The sequence below is a fragment of the Ailuropoda melanoleuca genome, chromosome 13, assembly GCF_002007445.2.
Source record: "Ailuropoda melanoleuca isolate Jingjing chromosome 13, ASM200744v2, whole genome shotgun sequence".
Taxonomy (NCBI): Eukaryota; Metazoa; Chordata; class Mammalia; order Carnivora; family Ursidae; genus Ailuropoda; species Ailuropoda melanoleuca.
In genome coordinates, this window is record NC_048230.1 from 89,242,074 (window position 1) to 89,259,617 (window position 17,544).

Below are 17,544 nucleotides of genomic sequence, written 5' to 3' on the forward strand. Positions count from 1 at the left end.
AAATCCCATAAACCAAACCACTTGTTTATCTGTCATTCCCACAGAGATAGTAATGTAATTACTCTCGTAATTATCTTCATTAGTGTCAGGCATTATCTACAATTCATTCCTCTGCTCGAAGAGTATGTTTGTTTATTTGCTGATTTTCCCCCCTCTCCGATTTGGCCGGGTGCAGACTTTTGTATTTGTAAAGCCGCACGCAGGCATCTGTGCTGCACGGCCCTGACATGCTCGCCCCTAAAACAGAGATTGCTGTCTTTCAGTTCCAGAGCTCCTATGCCCACTCCCTGACATCCGCCCTTCATTACTTGGTTCCCGTGCGGCCGCGACGACAGATTGTCTATCCTCTGGAAAAGCTTGGCATCAACGCTCCATCAAAGGCGGTCTCCAAGGATCCGGTGGGTAGCCGGGCGGCAGCAGGCAGGGAGGCGCCGTGCCAGCTCACGCGGGCGTGGCAGATGGGGTGGCAGCACTGTCTTCTCGGGAGCAGGCTGCTTCTTAATTACAGGGAGCCTGGAGCTCGTGCCCTTACAGGGGCGCCCTGCCGAGGCTCCCCTGCAGCCCTTTCCCTCAGGTGGTTATTTCACAGAAACCTGAAACAGGGGTGGCCTGGATGACAGACCCCACGGGACGCTTTGTGTGCGAGGCTGGGTCTCAGCACAAGTGGCCTGGAGTCAGACTCCCAGCATATTTCCGTTTTCTTTCTCCTTCCTCAAACGCAGATTCCCCCTTTCCATAGATGTTTTGTTTGCAAGGCAAAAGTGGTCATTCACAAGGCAGACAAAGCTGACAGAGACAGTAGAGCTGGCTGCATTTAAGATGTGTGGGTTCCTAGCTGGGTTTGCTTTAACTCCTCCGTGGGGAGTCAGGACGATTCCCAGGACCACATTAGCTGCCCTGGGGTGGCACAGGGCTTAACCTTAAAATGAACAACCCTGGATGTGTTTATTACCGGAACAGAAGAAACCAAAATAGAACCTAGATTGCACTTTCACTGAAAATGTACATATGTGTGTGCACACAGCCATGCTCAATGAATTAGCTGGAAAAAACATGATCTTGTCAAGTTGACTTACATATGTAGGCTTGTAGTATTTGTATGCACTTCCATTTAAATAAGTCAAAAAAAAAAAAAAAACCCTCAGTGTGCTGACGTTTGTCCATTGTGAGAGGAGAGGAAAGAGGAAAGTGGAAGGTTTAAACTCTCCAAAAGGTTAGCCAAGGAGTTGCTCAATACTGTGCTCAAATAAAGAGCTTGGGCAACCCCAGAGCTGCAGGAAGTATGTTGTTTTGCTGCTCGCAGCTCCCACTCTGCAAACGAGTGCACTGGGTGGGGTGGGGGAGGGGCTCCATCAAGACCCAGCTTAGCAGCACCTGCTCACTGTAACCAAGGCTGCTTAAATTCTGCATTCATCTTTACATTTGTAAAACAGACAATAAATTTATATTTCTTTTTTTTAAAAAGCTGCATTCACACAGCGCTTTACAGTTTGCATTTTTTTCAGCATACTCCTTTTTTTTTTTTTTTAAGATTTTATTTATTTATTTGACAGAGAGAGACACAGCGAGAGAGGGAGCACAAGCAGGGGGAGTGGGAGAGGAAGAAGCAGGCTCTCAGCAGAGGAGCCTGATGTGGGGCTCGATCCTAGGACCCTGGAATCACGCCCTGAGCCGAAGACAGACGCTTACCGACTGAGCCACCCAGGCGCCCCAATAAATTTATATTTCTTTTCTGATAAGTTCTAAATTTATATTTGAGGAGCGACTAAAAATCAATAGCAGTTCTTTCCCCTCCTAACTCTTTATTATGGAAAATGTCAAGCGTATACCAAAGTAGAGAGAACCAGATAAAGCAGGGCTTCTCATGCTGTCTGTGCTGAGGGACCTTATCTTCCTTTTTTTTAATGTACAATCCATCATAGACTGATGGTTTTATAAAAGGTGAATTCCTTAAAAATGAGTTTGAAAACAAAGGAAGACAAAACTCAAGTCCAGTTATTTATTATTAGATTTAACAGACACAGAATTAGTCTATACAATTGTTATAAAAGCTGCTGAATGCTTCTCTCCATCTCTATGCTTACATCTTCAAAGACCAATGACAGTTTGCAGATGGGCACCTGTCTCAGACCACATGTTGAGTAGCACTGAAACTCCCAGATACTTGGCACTGGGCTTCAAAAATCTCTAGTTCTGGCAACTGTTGGCCAATCTTGGATCTTCTGCACCCCCACCCCACTTCTCCTTCCTCCTTATCATTTTGAAGCAATTCTCAGATGCATATATTTCATCCAGGATCATGGGTATGTTCTAGGTAGCAGGACCCACGGCATTGCCGTTTATACTCTGTCCGTGCTAAAGTGTGCCTGAGCCCATCTGGAGGACCTTTGGGATGGCCACCAGATGGTCTGTTTTCATGTAGAGATCCTGGGATTGGACTCCTTTGGAATGAAAGCCAAGACCCACAGGTTTGGCCCAAAGAGAGTTTGGGGTCAGAGAGGGTGGCTTCTTCTATAGCACCCTGAAACACAGCTTCCATAGAGTCATGCTGATCCCAGGGGAAGGTGCCTCCCTGCCCAAGGATGCAGCTTCTGTGTCAAATCAGGGTAAGGAGGAGAGATGCTGCCCTTTTGCAGTCACTGCTGAGACTCCTTCAAGGATGGACAGACCATATTACTGGGGCCAGGAGAAGCCCTCACATGGCTCCAGCACCTTAAGCCAGTCCAGGAAGGAGAGGAATACAGAGCTATCACCTGGTTATCAAGAGCAGTGTTTTTCTGAATACCAGGAGCTTCTCCCCACCCCAGCCCCCAGGAATCTCTAGAGCCTGGAGCTCCAGGTGGGGAAAAAGCCAGAGAAAATATTTTGTTTCATGACTTCCCAGGTTGGTATGAGTTGAAATCATTACTTACATTTAGTAACCTTTTCTGTGGTGATCTCAGTTGCCGTGTGTCCCCTGTAGAGCCCTGGCTCATTTCAAGGCACAGCAGAGGATGGATTGTTTAAATCACTGGTTCGGGAAGACAACCACTTACCAGACGGGTGGGGCTGATGGTTGGTACCTGCTATGTTGTGCTGTGTTGTCTATTGTATCAGTGAATTTTGACTTCTGAAGAAACATTTCTGCTGCTACTGATTGTACTCCTCCTCAAGAAGGTTTTAGTAAAGGGTTAGATTTAGCAAACAAGATTTAGTAAATATTTTAGAAATCTTTAAAGTTTGGTCAAAGGATTATCAAGACCATAATCCACATGGGACAGGACTGGATATTCAACTGTTAAAATGCTAAATTATATTAAATTATTTTTTTCTTTTGAACACTTTAGTTGGATTTAAGGCTTCGGCTGATTATCTGAGACAAGGTGAGCCAAATAGAAATTTTTAGGAGGGATTTCTATAAAGTCCTAAGAGCATTGTTTTCTTAGCAGAGCAATAGTGTTGCAGCCATCGAACCTAGTGAAACTGAGTGACTAATATTACTAAATGAACTCCTTTTCTTTTCCCCTTAAGTTTGCTATCCCCCCCCCAACGCATGGAGGTTATATGGCTCCCTCACCATGTCCCCACATTTCTCTGTCTGGGCACTTGCCTTTCGTACCTTTTATCCTACTTAAACCATCTCAGAGTGACCATCCATTTCCTTGCTTTCACCTAGGAAGCCAGTCTTCAAGGGAACAGATCACTCCAGGCATGAGTAATAGGATAGAGAGTGTTTCATCTCGGTGGGTTGCCAATTTGAATCTGGCACAAGCCAGCAGTGATTGAAATTCATCACTGCATGGTAGGGAAATATGCCTCCACCCCACCTCAAGGCCCTGGTGGTTTCTACCTGGTTTGGATGATAGGTGTCCTTGCCATAATACCTTCCCTGTCGTCATTATTAATTGACAGCTTGCCCCATATCAGGTCAAAAGAAAGGACCTGGAAAACACATAAATGATTTTCATCACATAGTACAGAGGTAGGTCCCAAAGATTAATCATATCTCCACAGTCAACTAGTGTAGATTCATGGATAAGAGAGGAGGCTTTTTTCTGACCAAGACCGTAACCACATGGGACAGGCTTGGAAGACTCATTTCTCAGCTTGAATTGGCCATCTTGGCCTCACATTGTGAGAATTATTGTGAGGGGAATTTTTTTAAATGAATCAGCACATGGCCCACATGCGTGAAAACTACTATCAGGGAAATACTCAAAATTTGGCTGAATTAATTGAGTGGCCGTATTGATTAAAGACTGTGGAGCAGTTTGAGCCACACTGACTTTGGGATGGTTCTATTTTCTTTCCTTTCCTGCTCCCACATAGGAATTCAGAGATGACTGTGACTCCTGCCCTCTGGGAGCTTACAGGCTAGTGTCAGTATTACTGTGGGACTGTTCTGGTTAGTTAAACCAGGGGTGGGAGAGGGCCACACTGACCCCGGTATTGAGAGCCGGACTCAGGAGGAGAAGCCGCGTTGGGGTCTGCACAATCATGCGGTAGGGAATGTATTTGTTCCGAGGACTGTTTCCTTTCTAAGACTAGGATTTCAAATGAGTCTTATTTGTGATATGAAATACCAGATAATCTGCTTTGAGCTGAAACAGCTCCTACCCTTGCTTCAGTCTCATAGATGCTTCCCATCATTCACTTCAGTGTCTTTAGTTCTTTATCTTGGTTTACGGGATTCATAGAATTATATGAACTCATCTCTCTTTTTCTTTTCTTTTCTTTTCTTTTCTTTTCTTTTCTTTTCTTTTCTTTTTCTTTTCTTTTCTTTCTTTTTTCTTTTCTCTTCCCCTCCAAATTTTTGGGACCAAACCAAGCCATCATCTTTCAGATGACCCAGGAATCTTACTTTCAGGGCAATTGATGCCTGTTATTTTTTGTGGTGGTTTATTAGTGAAGGTCTTTTAAAATCTTGACTAATGAATTCTTTGAGGCCTCCATTTTCCCTTTGTCCTCCTACAAAGGAAAATGATGGTTTATTTAACCCCCCCTTTCTCAGAGCTAAGTGCTGGCCCACTTTTTCCTGGTATGTGATCTCTCAGGGAGATGTCACTCACTGGCATTCAGTTACCCTTTGAATTGTCCCTTTTCATCTCGGCTGTTCTTCCCCAGTCCAGCTATAATTACCATCTGATGGACTGTTACTGGATACTGTTTCACTTGTGCATCTGCTGCCCTAGGAAATTGCATTATTCTCCCAGCACCTGCTAGATTTTACCCAGCTTGATTGTTCCCCAACCCCTTCTTCAAACTTGGAAACTTTGGTTGCCCATGGTTAGACTTCCTTGATTGTACTTGTGGTCAGGGTGTGTGGATGTGTTTTAAAATCACCCCGTTGGCATCTCCTTGGTAGAGGTTGCTACAAATACATACGCATGTTTTTCAACATCCTATGTGCACTGAGCATCTTAATGTGACCATGGTGATAGTATCTTGAAATGAAATTAACTCACTTTAAATCACTGCCCATGAGTCAAGTGTGCTTTTTCAAGCCATTTCTCAGCCTTTTGCACTACCTGTAGGAAGTGTATTTGCTCCTATTTACGGTGAACCCTTTTCTCTGACATTCTTAGAATAATTTACATAAGTTCCTTCATGAGCTCTTTTTTCCCCCTTCAAACAGTACAAGTTCCATGATCATTTCATTCTAATTCTCTGAACCCTATCTAGTTTTGTATTTTATGCAGTATACACGTATACATCAGCATGACTCGTGTGACATCAGTGATTTATTCTCGTTATTCTCATAATTCCTTCCTCTTAGAAAGGTTACAAAATAATAACACCAACTACTTGTACTGACAGTATCAAGCTCTTATTGAAGGCTTCCCGTGAATCACCCCATTTAATGCTCACATCTGCAAGTGTAAACAGTCACTTCTACTACCCTCCTCGATGTACCTAAAGAAAACAGGCTTGCAGGGAAGGAGGGTAAATGACTTGTCCGAAGACTAACTCATTGGCAGAGCTTCAAAACCAGGCAGTTGGATGCCAGAACCCATGCCTTCAACCATGACATATATATTCTCTTATCTAAAAAGTGAAAGTGTTGCTATCACAACTCATTGTAGGAGAACCAAACCACAGAAAAGGAAGATGGCTTGACAGAGACCTTTTGGAATCTCCCAGATCTTTGGCACCAGCTACTTAATCAAAAGGTGACCCACAGATAATTGGCTTTCCCCCAGAGATGTTTGCATTTTCCTCTTGGGTGAGTCCTTCATTCTTGAGTCTGATTCCTGGCCAGCCTGACCCCGGCCGGGCTCGGCTGGGAAGGAGCAGATGCACAGGGTCGAGCTGGTGTGCCAGGGTCAGTCTTTAGACACCAGCTGATCAGGCTGTCGGCACTTCTGTCTCCAGGTTTTTGTTGCAGACCTTTTGAAATGATAGTGGCAGCTGCTGGGAAAGGAGGGAAAAAAAATTAAAATCCCGTATATAGTTTATGTTATAAATTTCTCGATATTCAGTTCCATGCTACATGGGGCTTCACAGTGTTCTTAGAAAGTACTCAAGTAAATGCCTGGATAAGTGTCTGAAGGTTTGCTTGGGAGGCCGGGAATGGAAAGGATATGTACTAGTGGCATAATTGACAAGCCTGGACATTGTTTAGAAATTGGGTTGTGATAGAATGCCAAAATGGGATCTTTGGGGTGTGATAACCTAAGGGACTGTGAAAAGTAAAGCTACTTCTTAACAATCTCAGCATCATCAAAAATCAATCCTACATCTTATCCTCATTTTCTAGAATACTGTAGGACAATCAGTCTCTCTCTCCCTCTCTCCCTCTCTCCCTCCCTCCCTTCCTCCCTTCCTCCCTCCCTAACAGCTTTATTGAGACGTAAGTCATATACCATACATTTTGCCCATTTAAATGATACAATTCATTAATTTTTAGTATATTACATGGTTGGGCAAACATCACCATTTAATTTTAGAACTTTTTTGTCACCCCAGTAAACAAAGCCATTAGTAGCTACTCCCTATCCTCCCCTTCCCCCAGCCCTAGGGAACTACTAATTTACTTTCTGTTTCCATGAATTTGCCTATTCTGGACATTTTGTAGGAGAAGAATTATACAACATGGCATTTTGGGACTGTGTTCACTTAGCATGTTTATAAGGTTCATCCATTTTATTGTGTATCAGTACTTGATTCCTTTTTTTTTTTTTAAGATTTTATTTATTTACTTGAGAGAGAGAGAGAGAGTGAGCACAGAGGGAGAGGGAGAAGCAGACCCCTGCTGAGCAGGGAGCCCGATGTGGGGCTCGATCCCAGGACCCTTGGATCATGACCTGAGCGGAAGGCACATGCTTAACTGACTGAGCCACCCAGGCGTCCCTACTTGATTCCTTTTTATTGCTGAAGAATACTCTATTATGTGTACAAGCTACATTTAATTTATCCATTCATCAGTCAATGGACGTTTGAGTTGTTTCCACCATGTTGCAGTGAACATGCCTGCACAGGTTTTTATGTGGCTGTATGTTTTTATTCTTCTTGGGAGTATATACCTAAGAGTAGAATTGCTGGTTCATATGGTAACTCTATGTTAAACATTTTGAGGAACTTCCAAACTATTTACCCAAGTGACTGCCCGTTTTGCACTGTCTCATTCTTAGATGAGACCCAGCATTCCTGCTAATAAGTGGCGAAGTGCTGGTCAACTCAAGGCCATGGCCGGACAGTGTACCTAACTGCCCATTCAGTTCAGAAGTGGGGCTTTCCCACCACTCCTGGAGAGTGTCATGGTTGGTTGACTGTACACCTATAATAATAGCTTCAGTTATTCTGAAAGCAGAATTTTTCTAAATTCTCATCTCTCCTGATCTTATCTTCCTTGCCTTACCCTCTCTGGCTCATCAGCCTCCTGTAGGCCTGCATGCACATTTAGAAGAGCTCCAGCAGCAGGAGGGGGGAAAAAAAAAGCCCATCCAAATCACAGGAGTGCAACAGAGAACTTCCTGGTTGTTAAGCCACCAGCCTGTCCTTTGTTTGAGTCCACCTTTCCTAGTGTTACTGCTTTTAAAACAACTCCCAACAGGGAAAAAAAAAAAAAAAGAACCCTGAGGCTTTCCTGGATGCTGCTCGGGTTCTTGCCATAACCCAGTAGGAGGGAAAAAAAAATGCATTCTGTTCCCTGCAGAGCCAGAGTAATGAATGCCAGGGAGGTCCAGAGGCGCCTCGGGATACATCAGCTGCTGCCGCTGCACTCTGGAGGGTCACAGCCAAGCAGGGCTCCTGGGCCGACCTGAGCTCCCCGGGGCAGGAACTGGCCTTCACAGCTAAGTGGCTTCTTCACAACCCGCCTTCAGGGAGGAAAGGCACGGCAGTGCCGACAGGAGGCTTTGCTTTGTGTATTTTAAAGTAGCTGGGGATAGAAAATGACAAAGCGGAAAATTAGAGCTGCAGACGCTGACTCAAGAAGTTACATCTTTCCCTCTTGATTAAAAAAAAAATAGGTTGGTACAAAAGCAGTCCATATTCATGGTAGAAATTTTAGGAAAATCAATAGAAAGAAGATCCGTAAAAACTGCAATCCTCTCTCTCTAGGTTACCTTTGTTAATATTTTGGTGTTTTTACTTTTAGATTATTTTCCGTGAAAAAAAAATACATGCGATCAAATATGGTGTTTTGAAACACACTTTCTCTCTGAATATGTTATGAATTACTAAGTATTCCCAAGTGTCCTTTTCATGGTGCACTTGCGCCATGACGAGCAACCCCTAACCGTCCGTGAGTACTTTCTGTGCCAGGCTCTGTGTCACACACCTGCACGGATCGCCTCACCCCGTTCTCACAGAAGTCGGGGTGTCATTGTGCCTATTTTGCAATGGAGGAAACAGGTTAGGAGAGGTTATGTAACAGAGCATTAAGCCCAGCAGGGCATGTGGGAATAATGATGAAGCCGCTTGATTTCTGCCTTCCGCTGTCTGTAAATATGCTCACTGTGGCCAGGTTTTCCCCTGTACGCAGGTGGAAAGTGGGCCAGGCCTGTGACTTTTCTGGTCAATTTTAGGTCATGAAAGTTGTGTGGGTCCCTACTCCAAATCACAAAACCTCATCTTCATCCCACAAAATATCCAGTTTCATTTCCTGTTGTAATCAAAACTCAATTTTCACCTGAAGATTAGCGTTCCCCCTCCCCCTGCTGAAGCCTGTAGCTGGGGAAGGAGGGCGGAGAGGCGCTTTTCTCTCTAACTCTCCATGACCCTACTTATTGAGCATCTGTTTAGCTCACTATAGTTCAGTGTTTTTTTTTTTTTTTAAAGCATGTTAGCTTCTTATTCCTAGTCCTTGTGAAACTGGGGAGGCCAGGGCAGGGAGGAGCAGCTCGGGGGGCAGGACGTCCGCACTTGTCTGCTACAGTCATCGGAAGGCTCCTGCTCTGTGGGCCCGACTCCTCCTCTCATGGTGGGTGCTTGATTTCCTCAGAGATTCCTGTCACTGGGGGACTCCCACCTGCATCCCCTCGTGCAGGCAATGCACTTCTAGCTCTGCAGCCTGAGTCTTAATTTCCCCTTGAGGTGGCTCTGTAGGAAGAACCTCCGATAAAAGTTCACACCTGTCAAGAGATGGCTGCTGCAGGCCACCTTCCCTTTGTCACCCAGCAGCAGCCAGCCTGCCTGTCGTGTCTTTCAGATCTCTTGGGCAGAAGTCACATAGCAGTCTGCTGTGCCCACCAACTGTGGGAACTCACGTGAGGGTCTTGAGACTTAAAGTGAAAGACAAGGCCACCTCATGTCTCCTCTTTGGGGTAGAGTGGCATCTGACCCAGAGCATATCAATGTTTCTCATTGAGGAAATCTCCAGAAGAATCTTCTATCTCTTCTTCCTATGTTTTTATATCCTCATTGTGAATGAGGGGTTTAAAAGTGGTTTAACCAGTACTTGTCCACCTGCTTTGACAGTTTTGACAAGAGGAGCTTCTTTGGAATGTGGCATCCATTGTCTTCGTTCCTCTGATACCCTGTGGGACATAACTTACCCAAGGCCAGACAGCTGCTAGGCTCAGGCTTTGGGCCTGCAGTGTCCTGGTGCCAGATCCCAAGATTCACCACAGTTGTTTGTAGCCAATTCCCTAATGTTGGCCATTTCAGTTTTCATCCAAATGTATCATTATGAACAATGCTATCATGTCCATCTTTATTATTTTTGAGCACATTCATCATTATTTCCTTTCAGTAAATTCCTGGAAACTGTTTGGCTAGGTCAAAGGTAAAGCTACTATTTCTTGAATCGAAAAACATGAAGTTTTGGAATTTGAAAATGAAAGTTATGGTTCCCCATTTTTAAAAGGTGATTTCTCTTTGCAATGTGTTTGCTTTATCTAAGGCGATCATCAGGATGCAGGAAGCCCTCTTTTTTTTGTCAGATATAAATGTTTCAAGTCAGATAATGAGGTCTGCAAAATGGCAGTCTTCCATTTTCCCATTTTCCTCCGGCTCCACTGAATCTCTGCTTGGAGTCTCCACTCCACCTGATGGGAGAAGTAATCTCCATCAATTCCAAGTAAATTTTACCATTTAAAATTTAAATAGAGTCCACTGAGGAATTTTCTGTCTTTCCCCCACCCCCAATGGGGAAGACATCACAGTTCTTAGGAGCCCATGAAGCATCATGGCATCACGAGGGCATGGAGTGGTCGGGGGAGCCATTGTCTGGTGCTTGGGTAGTGCCTGTCCTCACAGGCATCCACAGGGTTTGAGAACTTGAGCTTGTCCTCAGCCCATTCCTCATTTTGGCATCCAGGTCCCCAGTTGGCACTTGATTACTTGCAGTGGGGACATTCCCTCTTCGCAGCCTTGAGAACTCTTTGAGTCAGGCATGGTATTGACTGGTATTGACTGGAGTGTGCTCCTTCTCTCTCTTTCTTAATATATATCCCTCTCCCCCACACCCCTCTCTGTCTTCTCTCTGCCCCACACCCCCTCTGCCTCCCTCTCTGCCTCCCTCCCTCCTGCCCCCTTCTGGGCTTTAGAAGCTCATGACCTGCCTCATCTTCTTTCTTGCCCTGACACCACCCTCAGCCATCTCCACTCTCCTCAAAACAGGTGGCAGGGGCATTCCTGTGAAGTACACGGTCTGCTTCCATAGTCTCCAGAAACTCTATGAGGATCCTGTTCCTTTCTTCCACTTTTATGGTTTTAACCAGAGGGAAGGAGAGGCCTGTACTATACTTGTCTCTCTTTTCCTCCTACTTTCCTCCCCCTTCCAGTTTTGGGACAACAGACTTTGCTGTCACCATGTGTTCTTTTAAAATCTGTCGTTTGAGGCATCAACTCTGACTTCTGATACTCAAAAGTCTGGCTTTTTAGCGACTCAAAACCCTTCTCGCAGTCTGCCATCAGTTTTGAAATGAATAAGCAGAGAACTGACCCACTTACTCTCCTGCAACATGCCTGCCCAGTGGCTGGTGTCCCCTGGCTGCCGCCTGAAGGGTCGGGAGAGGTCATGAGTCAACAGGGACAGGAATGAAATACATCTGTTAATATGAAATAGTACCCCCCCATGATGATAACAGTAACATACACACGGACTGCAGACCGAGAGGGCTCCCCATGAGGCTGGCCTGCTCCCCCTGGCCCATGGCAGAATTATAAAAACATAGCTCCATTCATTATGAAGTGGTTTTGCGTCCATGGATGCATATATTATAAAGTATTATAAATGTCACTTTTAGGTCTTTTCATGAAAGCTTTTAGATGTTGTATCTTGTTAATAAATTATAGTTTAAAAAGGAAAAAAATAGGGGCGCCTGGGTGGCACAGCGGTTAAGCGTCTGCCTTCGGCTCAGGGCGTGATCCCGGCGTTATGGGATCGAGCCCCACATCAGGCTCCTCCGCTGTGAGCCTGCTTCTTCCTCTCCCACTCCCCCTGCTTGTGTTCCCTCTCTCACTGGCTGTCTCTATCTCTGTCAAATAAATAAATAAAATCTTTAAAAAAAAAAAAAAAGGAAAAAAATAAAAGAGAGAGAGACAAGCCAAGAACTATAGAGAACAAACTGATGATTATCGGAGGAGAAGGGGATGGGGGGAGGGGGGCATCGGGGATAGGAATTAAAGAGTATGCTTATCATGATGATAATAAATAAAATGATTTTAAAAATAAATTCTAGTTTTAAAAAATAGGATACGCTTTCTAGGAAGATGCAAAAGACTAGGGAAACAGAGAAGCCAGCCAGGAACCTAGAGAGGTTATACATTCCCATGGAGCTCAGGCGGATTCAAAGTTTTCCACAATTTAGTAATTTTCATAAAGCCGTCTGAGTTTTGTTGTCCTCATTTACACACTCACCAACTCTGAAGGGAAAGTGACCTTTGCAGATATCAGAGGCAAAGGAGTAAGTGGGCCTTGGACACGGAAGTTCCGGTTACCTTCCTGCCCGCCCCGGGATGCCTTGGCCCAGGGAACCCCCCCGCCCCCCGTGCCTGCTCCCGGCACATTTCCCCCATTGCAGGAGCAGCTCGAAGCCCTCAGCCCTCTGTCCTCACACTGGTGCTGTTCTCTGGGGTCGAAGCTTTTGAAGGAAAAATAAAAATCTTTATCCTGTCTGTTGCCTCCAGACCATTAAGCTGAGTCAAGATTACTGATGTCACAGTCTCCATGGTAACCAACTTAATAAGCAAGAAGAAAACAAAAAGGGTGGCTTAAAAACAGGAAAAAAAAAAAAAGAGAGATAGAATAAATAGGTATGGAAGGAGCGTGGGAGCCATAAAGGTTTTTTATTGCTACTTGTTGGAGATCTCAAACATGAGTCAGTGACAGCGCAGGTAGACCCGAGCTGTTCAGGTGGTTGAAACCCCTGGTAATAAACATAAATTACATACTATACCATTGCTCCTACTTCTTGCACTCTTCAATCATGTCCCGGCTTTTGTTTGTTCTGTTTTTGTAATATAATCCAGTGCGTTGAAATGATCTCCATGGTAGTTGTTATAATCGAGGTTTTTATCGTAGTTTATGTGTTTAACTGGAAGGAGCCATGCTGCCAGGGAGCCAGTCTTGGGCAGCACTCTCCCGTCACCTTGGTGAATCTCCACTGGCCCAAACCATCCCCATTGTCGCCACTATTCACTGACCTCAGTACAGCGCTCCAGTGAAACCAGAGATGCGTGTTGATTGTGAAAATTGAACCAGGTGCTTGCTTGCTTGCTTTCTCTCTCTCTTTCTTTCTTTCTTCCTCCCTTCCTCCATCCCTCCCTCCCTCCCTTTCTCCCTTCCTTTCTCTTTCTTTCTTTCTCCCTTCCTCTCTCTCTTTCTCTCTCTCTTTCTTTCTTTCCTCTTCTCTTCCTGTAGGCTACATGCCCAGCATGGGGCCCAACACAGAACTTGAACTCACAACCCTGAGATTAAGACCTGAGCTGAGATCAAGAGTCAGACACTAAACCAACTGAACCACCCAAGCACCCCCAGGCATTTCCTATTAAAGGTTTTAATTTGTGAGCAGATCGCAAATGACGTCCGATAGTGTCCCATGGAATTATATATAATTGGCAACTATTTTAAATAGTTTACTAGACAGCCTCCCTCCCCACACACTGGGTCTGGGGTCACTCTGTGTTGGTAAGACCTCAGCCAGCGGCCCCCTGACTTCTAACAGCTCACCCCTCCCTTCATGTCACCTGGGTGATCTAATTCACCCCAAAGGCAGGAGCAAATGCCAGACTCTGAAGGTGTTTGGGTAGCTAGGTTCAACTCTATGCCCAGTGCCCTGCCTGTGACCTTGGTTCGTCATTCCTTTTATCTTGTCAGGTGTAGGCACCTGACTCTATGCTTCATGGGGATTTTCCTACCGTCTCCCCTCTTCCTATGTGTTTTGCTGGGCCAGAGCTGTTTGTGCTGGAGGATGCTGCCTTGGGCCCAAGGACCCTTGGCCCCTCTCTGGGCAGCCAGGCTGAAATCCAGGTTCCCTTGAGCATGAAGTGAGACAGGACATGAGCGGCTTGGCTTCTCTTTCCCAGCGTGCTTGCCTTCTGGTGACCCGGCCCACTGGAGAACAGATGGGGGATACAGCCCACCAAGCCCAAAGTCCAAAAAAATCTCCAGGCCCTAAGTAATCAAATGCATCTTTTTAAGTTTGTTTTTGTTATTTAATTAGGGATTTATTTCAACTATATAAAAATATGCATGCATATGACAAAAGCAGGAAGAAAATACATACAAACAAAAATAGTTGTGCTAGTGTTAGAGGAAATTTAAAAAAAAGTTTTGAATATCATCCTTTGCAAAATAAAACATAGCAAAACATTAAATCAATGAAACTATTCAATTGGTCTCATTGTATTTCTCTGCAAATAAAAAATATGCTAAAAGTAAGAAAAACGAAGCAAAGTCAGAAGAAATGTTAATAGGAGTTAACATTTGTAAGTGTTATATGTGAAAGATGCTATTCATATTCTTTATAAGGATGAGCTCATTTAATCCCCATAGGCACCTATGATAGTCAAGGAGGTCTTTTTAATGATAGAGCACATAGTTGGGTTTCAAGTCCATCTTCTCAAGTGCTTCTTATGAGCCAACCTCTCTCCCTCCCTCCCTCTCTCTCTCTCTCTCTCTTTTTGTCTCTCTCTCTCACACACACAGCACACAGAATCACCATCCAAATATTGTCCTAGAGGGTGCTGGAAGTCCAGCCACATCTATAGCTATACATTATCAACCCCTAGAGCACAGGTGATTCTGCAATCCTCTTCCTCACCCCTGCCTCCTCTATCCAGGTTCTCCCCCAAGCAAAGTGGGTTTGTCCTTCCCTCAACCTTCTTCTCTACCCCAGCCCATCACTTGTCTAGACTCTGATACACACCAGGGTTTGAACCTACCATTCATGGAATCACCCCTGTCCTGCCTGGACAGACTCCTCTGCCTAAACATGGGCCCGGGACCTGTTCTCTATCTCTGGCTAGGAAGTTCCGAGGTGGAGACGTAATTTATGTCATTTGAACGTCACATCAGGGTTTATTGTGTGCTGACCATGGGTTGGGCCCTGCTCTTGGCCCTGGGGCTACAATACTAAAGTGGACACATTCCTGCCATCCTGGTGCCTGTGTTCCATTGAGAGAGGCACATAATGGACAGACACACAGGGGTGCTCCGTGCCAGGTGGTGGCAAGATGAAAGCCTGGGAGGGGATGGAGGATGAGGGGTGGGCAAGTGGAGTGGGGAAAGCCTCTCTGGTAAGGGTCATTTAAGCAAAGACCTGACCTGAGGGGGCGGGGTGGGGGGTGGCAGGAGGAAGGAGCTGATTTCCCTTCCTCATACCTGCCTGAAACCTAGGCTGTCCCTGGGCCTGCCCCTTGCCCCCATATGAGAACTGCCTCCACCTGGGCACACTCCCATGGGGACACACCCAATGACACAGCACTGATGCTTTGCCTTTGATTTTTTTTTTAAGATTTTATTTATTTGAGAGAAAGTACAAGCAAGAGGAGAAGCAGAGGGAAAGGGAGAAGCAGGCTCCACGCTGAGCAGAAAGCCTGATGTGGGGCTCAATCCCAGGACCCTGAGATCATGACCTGAGCCAAAGGCAGAGGTTCAACCGACTGAGCCACCCAGGCGCCCCTTCACTGTTATTTTAAATGAATTTCATGCAAGAACCCCAACAGATGCAGTTAAACATTTCAAATTTTGTATTTAAATCTTCCTTTTCTTGTTAACCTTCCATAGCTTGCTCAAAGCCAAACCAGAGCTATGTGGAGTTGTCATGCCTCTTGAAACAGTGACTTCTATTTTTTAATAAAGGAGGGAAAAACCCCAACTCAAATAGGGTTTAGAATTTCAGGTACCCAAATGTTTGGAAAAGGTTAAATATTTTACCTAGATGGCAGTTGGCTTCAGGAATTCCTGGGGAGGGCTTTGTGTCTGTTTAAGAAAAAATGACAAAGTAACTGCTATTTTGAAGGCTTTACTTAACAGATGTGTAGAGTATAGAAATCTATGTATTATTAAATAATTCTTTATAATATGCTCAAGAATAAGCAATTTGTAAGCCTGTTTACGTTCTTGCCATCTGGGTGCATTCTGTCACCCATCTGTTTCATGTAATTATGTAATTATCAATATAAGGAAAGAATAGGTGATATAATTAACAAGAAAAACCGATCCACACTGAAGAGTAAAAATGACATGCATCTGTTGAATTGCTTTTTGTTTCTCTTCCTTCATTGTTAACTGTTTTTTCATTTCACAGTTGCATTCAGTCTGTCGGCTTGTATCACACCCTCAGGAGAGCTGTTTTTGCCATAGTGTGCTCTCGCATGTGCTCTCTCTCTCTCTCTCTCTGTCTGTCTCTCTCTCTCTCTCTCTCACACACACACACACACACACACACACGGAGGCAGAGTGATTAATAAAGTATATGGGAGCTGACGTAACTTTGAAAGAAATGAGCAAGGTCTTCTTGGTGTTATTTGTTGATTCTCTACCGCTGGGAGAGCCCTGATAGTCATTTCCAGAACACATAATATGACAACTAGAACTCTAGGAAATATTTAAATTAATTAGTGACAGATGGAAGGACCAGGCCGGTGTGTGCCCTCACACAGGGTATTGGATAGAGAAACAGCTTTAGAAAAATTCCCCTACTTGGTACTTTTAATGTCAAGGCTCAAGCAATACTTGTTATTTCATGAGCGTACAACATCCCCGGTGGATTAACTTCCACCCAATCCCACTATTTAATCATGCAAGTTGTTATTTTTTGTAATGGATGAAACGATGATGCGTCCCTGGCAGGGCAAGTGGCCACCCACTCCTCTGCTCGGGCAGGCACATATGCCCGAGCAGAGGAGTGCACATATGTGTATTCATGGGGGGCATTGCAGGGATCTCTTCATTCCTGTTCTCCGGAGGAGGGACGCTCCCCACAGGAGTTCTCCCCAACAACCAAGGAAGCCCTCACCTTAACCAAACTTTGGATTTTAGTTGTAAGGCACACAAAGAGGGGCAATCCCCTGACCCACAGTCGTTCCTGGAAATGAAGGCATTGAAATCTCCACAATTCTTTCCATTTAAGATCAGGAGCAGGCCTCCTGACATGCTGTGCAGACCATCTTGCCCCTTCCGGGGCTCTCTCCCCACCTCCCTGTTCTGGGTGTGTGCATGGGAAGGGAAGGGAAATCCCAGTCTGCGGGCCCATAAAAACTACAGAAGAGCTCTCACCAAGGAGCTAAGCCTCTCTCACAAGCTGAGCTAGATATTTCTAATTCAGTCATTTCTTGACTTCTGCCTCAAACTATGTTTTTAAAAGTAGTGCCGCTCACCAAACATAGAGCTGTCTCTATTTCCTCTTGCTAGGTGATCATTTCACGTGTTGGTATATTGGTGTTTTAGCAATCTGTCCTCCTTGTGGCATCCCTTGACAGAGCCTCTTGGGCACACTGTCTCAGGCCAGGCCTGGCTTGCTGGTTGACCTCCCACACCGGGAGGCTTGTGTAGGGGCAGTCACTGACTTCCCACCTCTGCTGTTCCATGATCAGGAAGAAAATAAATATCCAGTTCCTACCTAGGTTCCTCTTTGTTCCTTTGAACAGTTTTCTTTGATAAATTCTCCATAA

At 44.9% G+C, this 17,544-nt stretch overlaps 1 protein-coding gene across 5 annotated transcripts in view; it reads left to right on the forward strand.

Annotated features, from left to right (window-relative positions):
* CFAP61 (cilia and flagella associated protein 61) overlaps positions 1-17,544 on the forward strand; it is a 293,467-nt gene that overhangs the window by 128,912 nt on the left and 147,011 nt on the right. For all 5 annotated transcript variants that reach the window (XM_011225478.3, XM_034641778.1, XM_034641779.1 and 2 more), the window contains one exon: positions 264-398. In XM_011225478.3, coding sequence (XP_011223780.1) covers positions 264-398 — 135 coding nt within the window. The remainder of the gene's footprint in view (positions 1-263; positions 399-17,544) is intronic.